At 53.8% G+C, this 14288-nt stretch overlaps 3 protein-coding genes across 3 annotated transcripts; 1 reads left to right on the forward strand and 2 right to left on the reverse strand.

Annotated features, from left to right (window-relative positions):
- Positions 1-1699: 1699 nt before the first annotated feature.
- On the forward strand, positions 1700-6615 carry ABHD1 (abhydrolase domain containing 1). The gene is made up of 9 exons (XM_012652486.1): positions 1700-1861; positions 4238-4398; positions 4743-4925; positions 5110-5155; positions 5331-5443; positions 5570-5743; positions 5906-5954; positions 6051-6216; positions 6336-6615. Exons 1-9 carry the CDS (start codon positions 1748-1750, stop codon positions 6545-6547), a joined length of 1218 nt encoding a protein of 405 aa, XP_012507940.1. The 5' UTR covers positions 1700-1747; the 3' UTR covers positions 6548-6615.
- Positions 6559-10396, reverse strand: PREB (prolactin regulatory element binding). The gene is made up of 9 exons (XM_012652485.1): positions 10007-10396; positions 9247-9439; positions 8868-9088; positions 8596-8676; positions 8376-8500; positions 8023-8196; positions 7811-7883; positions 7484-7643; positions 6559-7314 (listed from the first exon to the last, which is right to left on the reverse strand). Exons 1-9 carry the CDS (start codon positions 10139-10141, stop codon positions 7220-7222), a joined length of 1257 nt encoding a protein of 418 aa, XP_012507939.1. The 5' UTR covers positions 10142-10396; the 3' UTR covers positions 6559-7219.
- A 1230-nt stretch (positions 10397-11626) lies between these two features.
- Positions 11627-12892, reverse strand: PRR30 (proline rich 30). Its single transcript, XM_012652409.1, has one exon. It carries the CDS (start codon positions 12890-12892, stop codon positions 11627-11629), a length of 1266 nt encoding a protein of 421 aa, XP_012507863.1.
- Between the last annotated feature and the right edge of the window lie 1396 nt (positions 12893-14288).

Genomic DNA, 14288 nt, shown 5'->3' on the forward strand with positions numbered 1-14288 from the left:
GAGGCAGGAGGATCGCTTGAGCCCAGGAGTTTGAGGTTGCTGTGAGCTAGGATGACGCCACGGCACTCTAGCCCGGGCAACACAGTGAGACTCTGGCTCAAAAAAAAAAAAAAAAAAAAAAGGTCTCTTGCCTCCAGGCTTTCACTTATGCTGTTCCCTCTCCTGGAACACCTCTCACCCTATGAAATTCCCACGGCAGCTAGTACTTCCCTGATCTAGCACCACCCTCTGTTCCAGTGGTTCAAACCTGATGACACATTTGAACCTCCTAGAGAGCTTTACATTACATTGATACTTAGGCTCCTCTCCAGACCAACTGAAACTGCACACTGGCAGTTTTTTAAAACTTCCAGATGATTCTGATCCGCAGTCAGGGTTGAAAGCCACTGTTCTAGTACAACTTATGCCTATATCCCAATGAAGACAGGGACAAAAACCCTGGGGTGTCTATGTCAAGTGCCTGGTACAGAGTGGGTGATGAGTAGATGATCTGTTGTAGGATGGCTGTGTGGCTGGGGTTGTATGAGATAGAATACAATAACACTGCAGGAACCTGCATGTGTGTGCATGTGTGGAATGCCACCACTGAGCAGCTGAAACTTGCGTATGTGACACTGTGGGATGTCACAGCTGGACAGCGGTTGTGTACAGTGTGAGGATCACTGTGACGGTGTTAACAAACCCACAAGGGGGTGCAATATTCCCTGCTGCACAGAAAGTCAATTGAGATGACGAGGATTGTTAAGGAGGAAAGTATTTACTGTAGAAGACACGTCAACTGGAAGGGTGAGGTTATGAACTGTCTTAAATTTCCCTCCGGGACCAACAGAGTCAGGGAGTTTTTATGGAAGCAAAATGAATAATGCATGAGGGGAGTGAGCATCATTGTGTGTTTGGGGTGGCATGCAAGCGCAGGGAGAAATGTTAGTACATATGTCTCATGATGAAAAAATGGCAGATAAGTTCCTCCCAGGGTGGGGATTTTAGCATTATAATGAGCTGGGGGTTAATATTGGTCCATCTTTCAGCCTTGTGCGCAGGCTCAGTGGGTGTTTGGGCGCGGTCTGTGGTGGCATGCCGCTTATCTTGTCTTTTCCGGACACACCGGTGGTGTAAGGCTTTGCAGGTGGTTTTGCCCTTCCTGGGAAAGAAACTCAAAAGAGAATACATTCGTGGAGCCGGTTATAAATGGGTGAACACTGTGTGAGACCGCAGGGTGTCACGCCAGTGGCTGTGACCTGAGTGTGAGGGTCACTGTAAATGGCTGTAGTCTGTGTGACACAGCAGAATATCACCACAGGAGTGGCTGTGTCCAGTGACTGACTGCGAGTGGCTGGGGACTCTGGCCAGGCTGCTTGGCTCGGCCGTCGCCGGGGAGCGTCCGAGGAAGTCCAGGAGCTGGAGATGCCCCGCACCAAGATGGCAGCTGTGGGGGAGGTCGCTGGCCTGGGGCGGCAACGCGGGTCACCGCGGAGGGGAAGCAGGACGGGGAGGGCGGGAGGCCGAGTGCAGGTCGCTTAGGTCAGACCTGCGCCGGCCAGGGCGCAGCCTCGCGGTGTCCTTGCGTCGCCCGTCGCCTCCTGCCGCGGACGCTGGGCGGAGGAGCGGGGGGCGGAGGCGGGACCCGCTCAGGCCGCCCAATGGCATGTAACGGGCGGGGCCCGGCGCTCACCTGCCGGCGGACTAGTTCAAGTCGGCGAACCGGAGCCAGGGGAGAGCCCGGGACCCGGAATCCCACGAAGACAAGATGCTGAGCTCCTCCCTGACCCCTCAGAATGGCACCTGGGCAGAGACCTTCACTCTGCTCTTGGCTCTTGCCGTTGCCCTGTACTTGGGCTACTACTGGACATGTGTGTCCCAGGTGGGTGCGGGTCCAGCGCTCTGGCAGGCGGGGTTGGGCTACTCGGGTGTAGGGGGCAGCTTCCAGCCCCGGGGTTGAGCCTTTTGTGGGAGTTGGGATGGCTAGGTCTCCCGCCCCAGGTGAAATCTGCTATTATCACCTAATGGAGAGGCGTTTCCTTGCCTCCCTGGATCCTCTGCATCCAGCGTGCTCCCCATGCCAGCCGGGTGCTGCTCCCTATAATGTAGACAAACATTTGGGGAAAGGCAGTGTGGAAGGCATCCCCAGGCTTTCCATATGCAGTGTAATGAGAAAGTCTAGTACGATGAGAAAGTCTAAAGAGGTTGATTTTGATGAACTTAGAGATTTTCTCAGTGAAATTTAGATAAAACACATAATTTACATATCCAGAAAAGGCTAAATCTTTTAATCTTCATTAAACTCTGTTCTAGGTAGCTGAGTCTAAGAAACCTATTAAGTCCTTTAGAAAGATCTTTAGAAGATTTTAGTGTTACCTAGACTTTTCTATATTTTCAGAGATTTCTACATTAGCATGTATTGTTTATAAAACAAGTCTTCCTTAATAAAATAATTTAAAAATCCAAACCGCACAATACTCTGCAAGCCTCACCTTACACAGATTTTCAAAGTGAGTTATTTCAGACCAGAACTGTCCTCAACTAAACATTTTCCGTTACTTGCGACCAGCTACAAAGAAATTTGGGCCCCTGTCACTTTATACTCCAAACCCTTTTTTGTCTTCCAAGTAGTGGTTAAAATGCATGGAAAGTACCATTCTGGAGGCTCTGGGGACATACAGTTTGGGCTGTCCAGGATGGTAATGGATTGCTATTGATTTATTAATAGCAACCAATGGCATATTACTAAATAGTTCTCAGGAGTTAAGAAATACTTCACTGGAGTTAAGATGAAACCAACCTACATAAATCGAACCTATGAACTAATTTACTAGTTTTGTTCTATACTACTGAGCTGTCTGACCAATGATTTAATACACTGATAGCAACTCAAAATCTTGGCAATTAGGCAATGTAGTGCAGTGACTAAACTGCACAGGCTCTACAGCCAGACAGACCTGGGTTTGAATCTCCATCTTGGCCACTAGCTAGCTTTGGCAAGCTTTGTGACCTTTGACATGTTTTTCAACACTCAAACCTGTTCACACAGTGCTTAGCACAATGCCTGGAACATGATGAGCACTCAACAAATTTTACCTACAAGTATTATTAGTAATATAATTAATTCTGCCTTGCCTCTTGCTTGCTGGGTGACTTTGGACAAACCACTTAACCTCTGTAAGTTATAATTTCTTCACTTATAATGTATCTGATAAGGTTGGGCTTAGCCCAGTGCCTGAATATAGCACACAATGATTCATAGCCGGCATTATTCCAGGGCATAAGAACCAAAGTCCAAGTCACATTTTCCAATAGTCACACTATCAACTTGGCCTCTCTGGTTTATCATTTGTCCAGCCCCTTCTGACTACCAAGGACTGTAGAGGAGATAGAAATCTGTCCTCAAGTTCCCTAGGGCCTCCTACAGAAAGGCAATTTCTATTCTTAAGCCTGCAGGCATACTCTTCCTTCATAAGCCTTCTATGTGGCTAGGGGCCTAGGCCCTCTCATTCACTTGATGTCTATCCAGAAGAACCAGAGAAGCTGAAAGTCAGGGCTCAGTGTCCACTGACCTCATCTGTCCCTGTTATTCTATCCCTGATGGCATGAAGGAAGAAAAAAAAAAATCTGTTCACATTAGGATTATTCCTCCCTTAGAGCATGGTCTAACAGTAGGGGCCCCATAAGTAAGAGAAAATGAGGTACCCTGGTAGAAAGAAGCCCTTTGGCGGTGAGCAACCACATTAAGGAACAATAGGAATGTGCACATGAGAAGGTGCTAAAATCAGGAGGAGGAAGAATGTCCAAAGCCAGTCCCAGGAAGATGACTGTGGCTAATTCAGCTGCAAAGCGAAAGTCACATATTGAACAGTGCTGCATTTCCTCAGGCCCTGCCCAGAACCACCACACTTCCTACAGGGGATCAGCTGGGCACTGTTTATATTACCCACTCTCTCCCAAATGGGTTTGGGGCATGGAAAGGCTGAGCGGGGGAGTCAGCACCCAGTCGGCTGCAGCAGCTCCAGATCAGGATCAATTCAGGAGGTGACACTCTAGAACTGGGGTTCTTTGGGGCTCCAGCTGAGCTGTATTATCACCGGTGACTTGGCCATCACAGACTGAACTGTGCTGGATCTCTCAACCCAGGCAAAGCAGGCTGGCCTCTAGAGAGGCACTCACTCACCCTCTGGAACTGGGTGCCTCCCTAGCTTGGTGCACACATCAGGGGAGTGAAGCAGGTTGTGTTATGTGCTTACAGAGGCCTCGACTGGTGGCTGGGCCCCAGTTTCTGGCCTTCCTGGAGCAACACTGTTCAGTCACCGTGGAGACTTTCTACCCTACACCATGGTGTTTTGAGGCACGGCTACAAAGCATCTTCCGAGTCTTCCTGCAGTCCCAGCCCCTAGTCCCTTACTGGAGGTAAGAAGGGTCAGAGCGGGGTGAACAAGCTGCAAGTTTCTAGGGGAAACCTATCTGTTTCTTTTAAAATGAAGGCAATCTTTGCCCCATCCACCTCCATGTGTTGAGGGTACAGTGACAGTGGACTTATGGAAGGGCTGTATAATTGCACAACCATGAGGTAATATTCAGTCTTTTATGTCCCCATTCCACCTTGGTCAAGCCTTACTGTTTTACATGAAACATGCCCTTCACTGATGCTGATGGAAGTGACAGGACTTGTTTGTGGGTGAGACAGGAGGTAAACCTTTTTGAGATACATCAAATTCCTAATAGTATCTTTGTGTCTCCCTCTTCAAAACCAGTGAAGTCCTCCAAACACCAGATGGGGGCCAGGTCCTACTAGACTGGGCTGAACAGCCTGACAGCAGTCAATACCCTGACCCTACCACTCAGCCCATTGTGTTGCTGCTTCCTGGCATCACCGGCAGTAGCCAGGAGTCATACATCTTGAACCTAGTTAGCCAAGCTTTGAGGGACGGCTATAGGTAAGGATGGGCAGTTGGGTGGTATCTGAAAACTTATAAAAGGGAGAAGTGAACTCAGACCCTGACAGATATGAAGAGTGCTATATAAAGGGAGTCCTTGGACAGGGGTCTTTCTGAAGACCACCAAAAGGGATGAGGGGCTTCTAAGCAGCGTCTAGCTAAGACATACCTGTGTGTGCCACAGGGCTGTCGTGTTTAATAACCGGGGCTGCCGAGGCGAAGAACTGCTGGTGAGTAGCCGCCTTGCTTGTAGCAGCCCTTCACTCACACCGTTTAGAGACCCTTGTCCCTGGGGCTCTACCTGCTACCTGTCCTCCCATTTTTCCTCTAGGTCCCGGGCCCTTCCATTGTTCTACACTCTGGCCAGGGCCTCCTCCCCTCCCCAGTGATCTCGTTTGCCCTCAGACCCACAGGGCCTATTGTGCCAGCAATACGGAAGATCTAGAGACAGTTGTGAACCACATAAAGAACCGCTACTCCCAAGCTCCACTGCTGGCTGTGGGCATCTCTTTTGGAGGGTAAATGTTGCCTGGGCTTAACCCTGAGACTCAGTCTTCCTTCTCCACATCCTCTCCCTCTCCTCCTCTGACCTGACTCACATTAATGCAAACCCTTCCTTCATGGTCCTTCATCCATTCCTGTAGGATACTGGTGCTGAACCACCTGGCCCAGACCGGGAAGGCTGCAGGGTTGGTGGCAGCACTGACTCTGTCTGCATGCTGGGATTCCTTTGAGACCACTCACTCCCTGGAGACCCCACTCAACTCACTGCTCTTCAATCAGCCCCTCACTGCTGGGCTCTGCCGACTTGTGGACCGGTAGGGTCTTGGGAGGTGGGAGAGGGTCAGATGGCAGACACACCAGGCTCTCCCAGTGCTGTCAGTTCTCTATCTGGGCTTCCTCACACGTGAGCTAATAAGATAGAGGCTGGGGCTTTGGGTCAGGTCCAGAGTCAAGCCAAACCCCATGTACTCTTGCAGAAATAGAAAGGTGATTGAAAAGGTGGTGGATGTAGACTTTGTACTACAGGTATACTTTCAACCATCCCCCCTACCCCACAAATTAGCCTCCCGCCATCTTCCTATTCTCTGTCATCTTAGCCTATTGTGCCTCCACCACCCGCAGGCCCGCACAATCCGCCAGATTGATGAGCGCTACACATCTGTGGCCTTTGGATATCAGGACTGTGTTGCCTACTACCAAGCAGCGAGCCCAAGAACCAAGGTAGATGCCATCCAGATCCCTGTGCTCTGCCTCAATGCAGCAGATGACCCATTCTCCCCAGCCCATGGTGAGCATTCAATCATGACATTTGGCCCCAGGGAAAATGGGCCATGAGGTACATGTGGAGAGAGCCTGGGCTCTTAGTAAAGGCCAGGGTTCCTGACCTTCTCTCTGACCCTCTCCCAGCCCTCCCCGTACAGGCTGCCCACCACTCTCCCCACGTTGCACTGCTCATAACAGCACGGGGTGGCCACATCGGCTTCCTGGAAGGGCTGCTCCCGTGGCAGCACTGCTACATGAGCCGCCTCTTGCATCAGTATGCCAGAGCCATCTTCCAGCACCGAGCGGAGCTGCTTGACCTCAAGGCTCTCTCACCTTCTGAGGACAGAAACAGCTGACAAGAGTACCGTTTGGGGTCTCAGTTCAGTCTTCCCTTGTTTATTAAATATCAACTTTTCCTGTCTAATGGGCTGAGGTTCGTTTTCCCTTTCTTCAAGGCAGGGGTAGACTATCCAGAAACTTACTGCATATTTAGCCTGGTTAGCTTGACACCACCCACCTGAACCCACAGATTATTGTTCAAGTCTTCTTTTTGCCCCTTCTTGCCCTAATAGCAAGTACCAAGCTGGTCCTTGCCCCAGCAAATGCCAGGGGCTTCATATGAAAAACAGCTGGCCACATGGCTATGAGGGGAGGAAGAGAAACCGTTTCTATAGGAAGGACAACAGAGCCTGCAGGCTCCTGGGCATCTTCACATGTTTCTAGAGAAAGGACAAGCTCAACTCTGGAGCCTCCGATAGGCAGAGGGAAGGAGGCAGGAATTGTGGCCTGGGATTCGGACACCACTGTGCCGGGTGGATCCACAGATGATGAATGCATGGTTCCCAACACCCAGAGTCACGCAGGGCCACAGCCAAGCTTTAAATGGGAAGGCGGGGCAGTGCCCATCCATCTCATCAGAGGCAACCTCAGCTCTGGACCCAGATGGAGTGAGCAATGGGGGTCCAGGCCTCCACTCTGCTCTAGAGGGTGGCAGTGTCCAGGCCCCTGATTCCCAGGGAACAGGGAGGCTAAAGAAAACCTGGAAAGGCACTCTGGAGCAGCAGGATGGTCACAACAATAAGCCCAACACACAGCAGGAGTAGCAGCCACACAGGAACACTCCCTGCAGGAGAGGTAAGGGAAGAAGTCAGCAGGCAGAGAGGCAGGACCAAGACCCTCCACCTATTCCATTCAAGGAGGTAGTGCATGGCTACAACCAAGCAGCCCAATCTCCAGGGGGAAAGTTTTCACTCTAGCTAAAGGTGGGGTGATACCCCCCTCCAATGACTCACGCCGTGACGGCAGCAGGTGCAGCTGGCATCGACTATCCACAGCTACAGAGAACAGGGCAGTTTCATGGGACCCAAGGAGCTCTGGACCACGACCCTTCTCAGGTAGAAAGGCCACATCTGTAACTACAATGCCATGGGCCTCCCTCACATAGTAGAGGCACTAGGGCAGAAAGAAAACCAGTGATGAAAGGCCTAGTTGGGAACCCTTCTGGAAAATATGCTCCCCACCCCCACCTCTACAAAGTGGGCCAGACTCCTCCTTGCACACTTGGGCTAGAGACAGGCCTACAGTCCTCCCACAGGGCTCTGCCAACCTCTGCCCATTACCTGGAGAGAGAAAGCTATGTAGATGGCAACAGAGCCAGTGACCGTGCCCAGGCCTAGGAAGGTGCCCGATTCACTGCAACAAACAATAAAGTGCTCGTTGTTCTGGAGGCTTGTGCAGTAACTCTCACTCACCAATATCAGTCCTCAGGCAGGACTCCTTTCCAAGCTCCCCCAGGAACCCGCTATCCAGCCAAGCCAGCATTGTCTCACACCTGACGTTGAGGCAGGAGATGACTTCATGACCACAGGGCTTGGTCCGAAGGGGCAAGAAGGTGGAGCCATCCCAGGCTGTGAGGTAGCACGGTGGGGGCTGGCGCAGGCGCTTGTGGGGAATCTGCACTGTGAAGAGTCGTAGCCCAGCAGGCTGGTCTGGAACCCGCCCAAACCTGGGGGCCAGATGAGGGGCTGTTCAGCTCCTGGGGCCTGCCCAACCCTCCTCAGAGGTTTGTGCCCCCTGCACCCTGGTCAGGCCTGGGGTAACGCCCAAAAAGGCCACAATCCTCCCCAGCTCCCCCCTACTGCAGCTGGGCTGTGCCTCTTCAGCCACCCGCCAGGGTCTTCACACCTGCAGGCCTGGTAGCGGTAAGGAGTGTTAGAAAAGGTGGGTCCATTCTCTTGCCAGTGCAGCTGTACCACTAGCTGATCCTTCTGCCACACACAGGCCTTAAGGTCCCGGCCCACAGTTACCAACTGGTCAGGAATAAAGATTCCAAGGATGGACTGTTAGGGGATCTACTTACTGGGGAAGCAGCATCACCACCCACTTTCTCCTTGCTCCACCTCACCTTGCCATCAGGCCCCAAAGCCAGGTCTTCGATCTCCCCTTCGTGGGCTTTGAACTCCAGAACTTTCTCCAGACTGGGTACCTACAACCAACGCACCACCACAGTTAGCCCAGGTCCATGGTAAGAGCACTAAGATCCCCACCTTTCTTCTCTTCTAACAGCCACTCAGTGCAAGCTTCACTCACAAGTTTCCCAGCACTCACGTTCAGTTTCTCACAATTTTGGTCTTGCTGCTACTGACTCTTATCCTCCCTAATCCCCCAAAATCACACCTTCCAGACACGAACGTGGCCATCCGTCCCTCCAGTGGCAAGCAGGGTATTATCGTGGTTGAAGCGCACAACTTTCTGCAGTAGATCAGGGCCGAAGTCTGTCTGTACCGCCTGCAAATTCTCTACCCTGAGTTCTACCCCCTCACGCTGGGTTTCAGCTCCCGATTTCTTCTCTGCTGCAGCTGCCCCCTTCCTTTGTCGAGGCCCCTGCTCCTTTGAGCCTGTAAGACAAACAGCTTGCCAGGTTCCAGGCTTCTACATACTACTTTTAGTCTGCTACCACATCCCCACTTCCAGCCCTACTTCTATAGACAGACCAAGATGACAGTGACCTTACTCATTTAACCCTTTTCCCAAAGGACCAGAGGCAGCTCCTCACCTGTCTTCTCTGCCTTGTTGTTACCCTTCTGCTGATGGACCTGGAAGCGCAGGAGCTGACACTGGGCATCCTGCCCTGCAGCAAGGATGTCACCAGCCAGGGCCAAGTTCATGGTGGCCCGAGTCTCTGTGTCATGCGAGTGCAGTAAGGAGGCACTCAGGCGCCCATTAATCTGCTCTAGCTGCAGAAAGTGCTGTGGTAGAGGGAACGAGGAAGAGTAAGGTTCAGGGCTGCCCAGAGAGCACGTCAAGGGAAACTTTCATCCCATAATCTGATGCCTTATCTCTCTGTTTACTGCACTTTCTAGTTCACAAGGCGTTGTCCAGTCTTTTTTCTCTTATTTGGGCCTCGCGAATCTGTACAGCAGGCAGGACTGGGATTATTACCTTCATTTTACAGAACAACAGAGCGAGGCTCAGAAGAGTAAAGGAACCTAGCCTGAAGACTAAATGCATCACTCTTGCTGCTGCTAGGGGGCAGACAAGGCTATGCGGCTTCCCAGGAGAAGGCCAGGATGAGACCGCTGGAACTCATGTGTTCCCGCCAGAGCTATGCAGCTCTGTATACAAGTTTTCACTATACCTGAAAAGTCCCTCAACCGCCCGCTAAATTCTTGGCTGAAATCCGCGCCTGGGCGCTGGGAATGTCGGGTTTTCCCACCGGAAGTGGGCAAAGCCCGAATCTGGGGTGCTGCCCCGGCCACCCTGGAATCGCCCTCAGCCCGCGCCGTGAGCCAGCCCCCGTGGCTCTGTGCTCTCACCACGCCATTCTTTATGCCTGTCTTGGCGGCACCTCCTCCGCCTGCGGCGATAAGCAGCCCTGCGCTGGGGTCGACCTGAAGCGCGTACAACGGGAACGGAGCCCGGTACAGCTCTGGAGCCCGGCGCCGGCCCATCCCGCCCGCCGCGCGTTCACTGCCCGCTCCGTGGCACCCAGGACATGCCGCGCCCGGCCTTCTACTACTGCCCCGGCAACTGTTGAACTTGATCCCGTCGCCGCCGGGAGCACTCCCGACTCCTCTCACACCCGCGGGATTGCCAAAAGCTCAAAGCACCCGCAGGCAGCTGTATCATCGCCCGGGTCCGTCTAGTCCGACGCGCAGACACGCAGTGCGCACGCGCACCTGTCTCGCGGCCCGCTTCGCGCAAGCGCAGAACCGCTGACACGCGTCAGCACTAGCGGCCGCGGGCCCCGGAACCCCGCGGCTGGGATGCGGTTCTCCGCCCCGCCCCGTAGGGCTCCGCCATCTTTGTGCGGGGCATGGGAGGCGGCGGAGGTAGAGCTGACAGAGGTTGATAAAGGTCAATAAGCCTTTAATAAGGAAATCCTCGAATTAGGACTGGCCCTACTTCAGGTGTGATAGGCCGACTCATACAAGCGCAGCCTTTACTTTTACCCCAGAGAGGAAGTGATTTGTCCAAGGGCACACACCAGAAGTCTCTTGCCTCTTAACGGAGGAAGAATGTACTTGAAAAGAGACCCGGCTTAAAATCCCCGATCCACCGCTTCCTAGTATGGGGAAACCACTATCAACGTTAACAAAACACTTATGCTTCACGGTTGGCAGAGGTGGCAGTCGGCCATTCCCTTTCTTGCGGGAGGATTGTAGGTAGGGGCTGCTCCCCACTGCCGGGCTCAGATGGAGGCAATTTGGTTCCTGGATAGGTGTCCTCTGTGCCTGACATCCCATCCCACCCTCCTCAGCGGGCCTTCAGGTTTCTGATCTGTGTGAGGACCTCGGTAATCCCCTGCGAGTGGGCACTAGGGATGCCCTTCCTTGCAAGGAGACACCCGCTGCTGCATCCTCCTTAACCTGAGGTGCACCCAGAGGAAAGGGCCCAGTGGTTTCATCTTTGCAGATACCAGTATCTATCCCACAGAGTTGAATTAAATGAGTGAAGGTTGTGGGGGCAGGGTAGTGGACGGGGCGCTGCCTCGCTGGGTCAGCCCCCGCCCCCAAATTAAAAAAAAAAAAGTAAATAGTGAAGGGCCCGGCTGAGCCCTCTTTGCATCTCAAGTACTCAGGACTTGCGAGTGCTTTGTCCTCGTTGGATACATGGCACCTGCTGTCCCTGGCCTTTCTGCTTCCTCTGGCACACACCCCCAGGGGCCTTTCTGGGGACTGGCCCCCCATTCTGTGTGCTCAGCAGGACACGAACACAAGTTTCACCAGGTCAGGCTTTATTGGATACACCGAAGGCCCTTCAGCCGGGAGAGAGAAGACTCCACAAGGGGCTCCCGGGGTTCAGGGCAGGAGAGCACACCTGACCTCCAGTCAGCCAGCCCTTCAGGGTGTCTCGGGGGCTCCCGGAGATCTGGAGCTTGATGGGGAGAGCGGGGTTTGGAGGAGGTGCTCCAGGGAGCCTCCGTGGCTCTGGAACTAGGATGGCGACTTTCGGAGAATGAGCTCTGGAGAGGTAGGCCTCTTTGGGGCAGGGGAAGGTCTGCGCTTCTGAGAGGCAGTGGCCTGTTTTGGTGCCTGAAGTGGAAGCCTGGAACATCTGGTGGAATTTGGTGATTGAGGACCTGCAGACCGGAGGCTCCCGGTCTGGGAGGGTGTGCCTGGGGTTGGATCTCCCCGGGCCCGAGCCACTGGATCTCGAGCTGCTGGAGCCCGAGATGTCCTCGATCGATACCCATGGGCCCGAGCAGCCTCCCCCTGAGGCCCTGCTTCCTCTGGCCTTCTTTCTGGCAACAGATGCAAGGCCCTGGCCTGGCCCCGAGGCAGGCAAAGGCCGAAGCCAATGCCTATGCGGAGTGGCCTGGATTCCTGGCCCTGCCCACAGGGCAGTAGTTGGGGGAAGGCAAGCAGCCGGGGTCCAGTCTTGTACCTGGGGATGGGGCAAGAGGGGCTGCGGGGCTGGAGGCACACCAGGCATACAGGATACTCCACGAACGGGGCCTGGCCGGTTGTGCCTAGCCACAGGCGCTGCAAAAGCAGTAGCCGCAGGTCGTGTGCGATTCGGCGGTGCCCCACATGGGCCACCAGGGCCTGGGCCAGGGCCCCCGGGTCCCTGAACTCCGCAGGGTCCCTCTCGCTTGCCACGCACCCTCCCAACACCCCAGGGGACCCGGTGTCCCTGTACTGATGCCAGTGCCATGTCTGGCTGTTAGAGTGGACTCTATGAGAAGGAAGGCTGGGGCTTGGAGAAGTGAGCGTGGAGCTAGGTAGGTCTTCGGGGTGGGAGGGGGACTGGCAAGGTGAGTAGGGGAGGGGGGAGTTCTGAGGGTGAGAGGGAGAAGAGGAGATGGTGAGAGGAGGAGAGGGGTGACGCTGGTGGTGGTGTTGCTGGTGGTGTTTGGAGGGAGAGGAGGAACGTTGAAGGGAGTGAGAGAGGAAGTTCTGGTGACAGAAAGTGTTGGAACTTGGGAAAGAGGAAAAATAGGGATGTGTAGCAAAGTCAGAATTTGAATCAGACAAGTATAATTGGAAGCCCGGAGAGCAGGACCATGGAGGAGGGGAGAAGGGGAGATGGGATCGAGGGGAAGAGGAGAAAGGTACGCAGGAGGGAGGAGGCAGTTGCTGGGGAAAGAGAGGCTGTAGGTTGGGGGAAGAGGAGTCCACAAGTTGTGAGAGGCCCTGAGGGGGACGCCCAGGGGGCACTGCGTTCTGTAGCAGCACCTGGTCCTTGTTTCGAGGCAACATTGCCTTGAATCCAGAAGAGACGGGGGTGAAAAGACCAGGGTTCAGGACCTAGCAGAGTCAGCACCAGTATGTCTGAGGCCAGCTGCGTCTGAGTAATCAAGGCCACTTCTGTGCACAGTGCGGCTCCAGCCTGGTGTTGGTGGCAGGCCAAGGAGACACCCAGCCCTCTAGCTCCAGGCTGTCTGGGTGCTCAGGCAGGAGCGTGGGCCTAAGCTTGGCTTCTCACTTCTTCGCAGTTAGCCATCGAGGAGCAACGTGTGGGGATGGAGAATCAGAGCTGCCTCCTGGGAGCTGAGGGGCAGCCACGATTATCTGGGTGGGGCAGGGAGGGAGACAGAACCCATGGGACCTGTCGAGAAAAGAGAGAGCCCAAATATTGGGAGAATCGTTCCATTTCCGGTTCTGCCTCATGCACCCAGTTCCAGGCTGAACTCATCAAGAACCTAAATCCATGTCTCCTATGGGGTCAGAAGAGTTGTCAAAATGCTCCAGGGAAGGTGAGAAGTGGGGAGGAGAGGAATGGGGGGTAGGATGGAGTTGGGGAGGGGTGTGGGGCATGAGGGCTGAGATGGGAACAGGAATTGAGGGTGTTGTGGTGCTGGGACCTCTTACCAACGAGGACTCCTCTGGGCTGTTTTCACAGGCACTTTGGTGAAGAGGGGACCTGGAGAGAGAGAGGAGCAGAGTCACCAAACGGTGAACACACCTCACTCTGCCCCAAGCGTCTGTCACCCTAAACTCGCTCTGACCCAGATCTCTGTCTGAGCCTGGCCCTCAGTCCTCCTTCAGCCAGGCGAAGGTCTTCTCTGGTACAGGTTTTTGTCCTCCTAATCCTGACTCAGGGATTCTGCGAACATCCTGGTTTCCTGCCACTCTGGTCCCTCTGACCCCTTATCACCCCTAATGCTAACGTCCTCTAGCTCAGCCTGGCCCTGACCGAGATGACTTATCACACCCAGCAGCAGCAGAAGTGGGGCCAGCTGGTAAAAGCCTCTGGAAGACTGGGGCTTTGTCTAAGGGGCGGCGACCCTTGCGCCGCCCCCAGTGGGAGCTGAGGGCCCCATTCCCTGAGTGCACTTCTCTCTGGCATCCAGTGAGTGCCTGTGTCACAAAGGGCAGATGCTGACATCATAGAATCTCCTCAAGGCTCTGGGACCTTCTTTCAAAGATCATCCAAAGGCTGACCTGTGACAAAACTGAAGCAGACAAAATTCTGTAGTGCACTCAGTTTCCCCTTCAGGCCCTGGCACCGCCTCTACTCTCTGCCCATGTATTTCACAGGTCCTACCACCTCTTCCCTCGGTTGTTCCCCAAGCCTGTCTGGGCTGAGCTCATGCTCCATACCGTTTTCTCCCTGGAATATACTTATTTTATGTTTTAATAACTATTTTCTTAA

This window comes from Propithecus coquereli, unplaced genomic scaffold (genome assembly GCF_000956105.1).
Source record: "Propithecus coquereli isolate 6110/MARCELLA unplaced genomic scaffold, Pcoq_1.0 Scaffold39, whole genome shotgun sequence".
Lineage (NCBI taxonomy): Eukaryota > Metazoa > Chordata > Mammalia > Primates > Indriidae > Propithecus > Propithecus coquereli.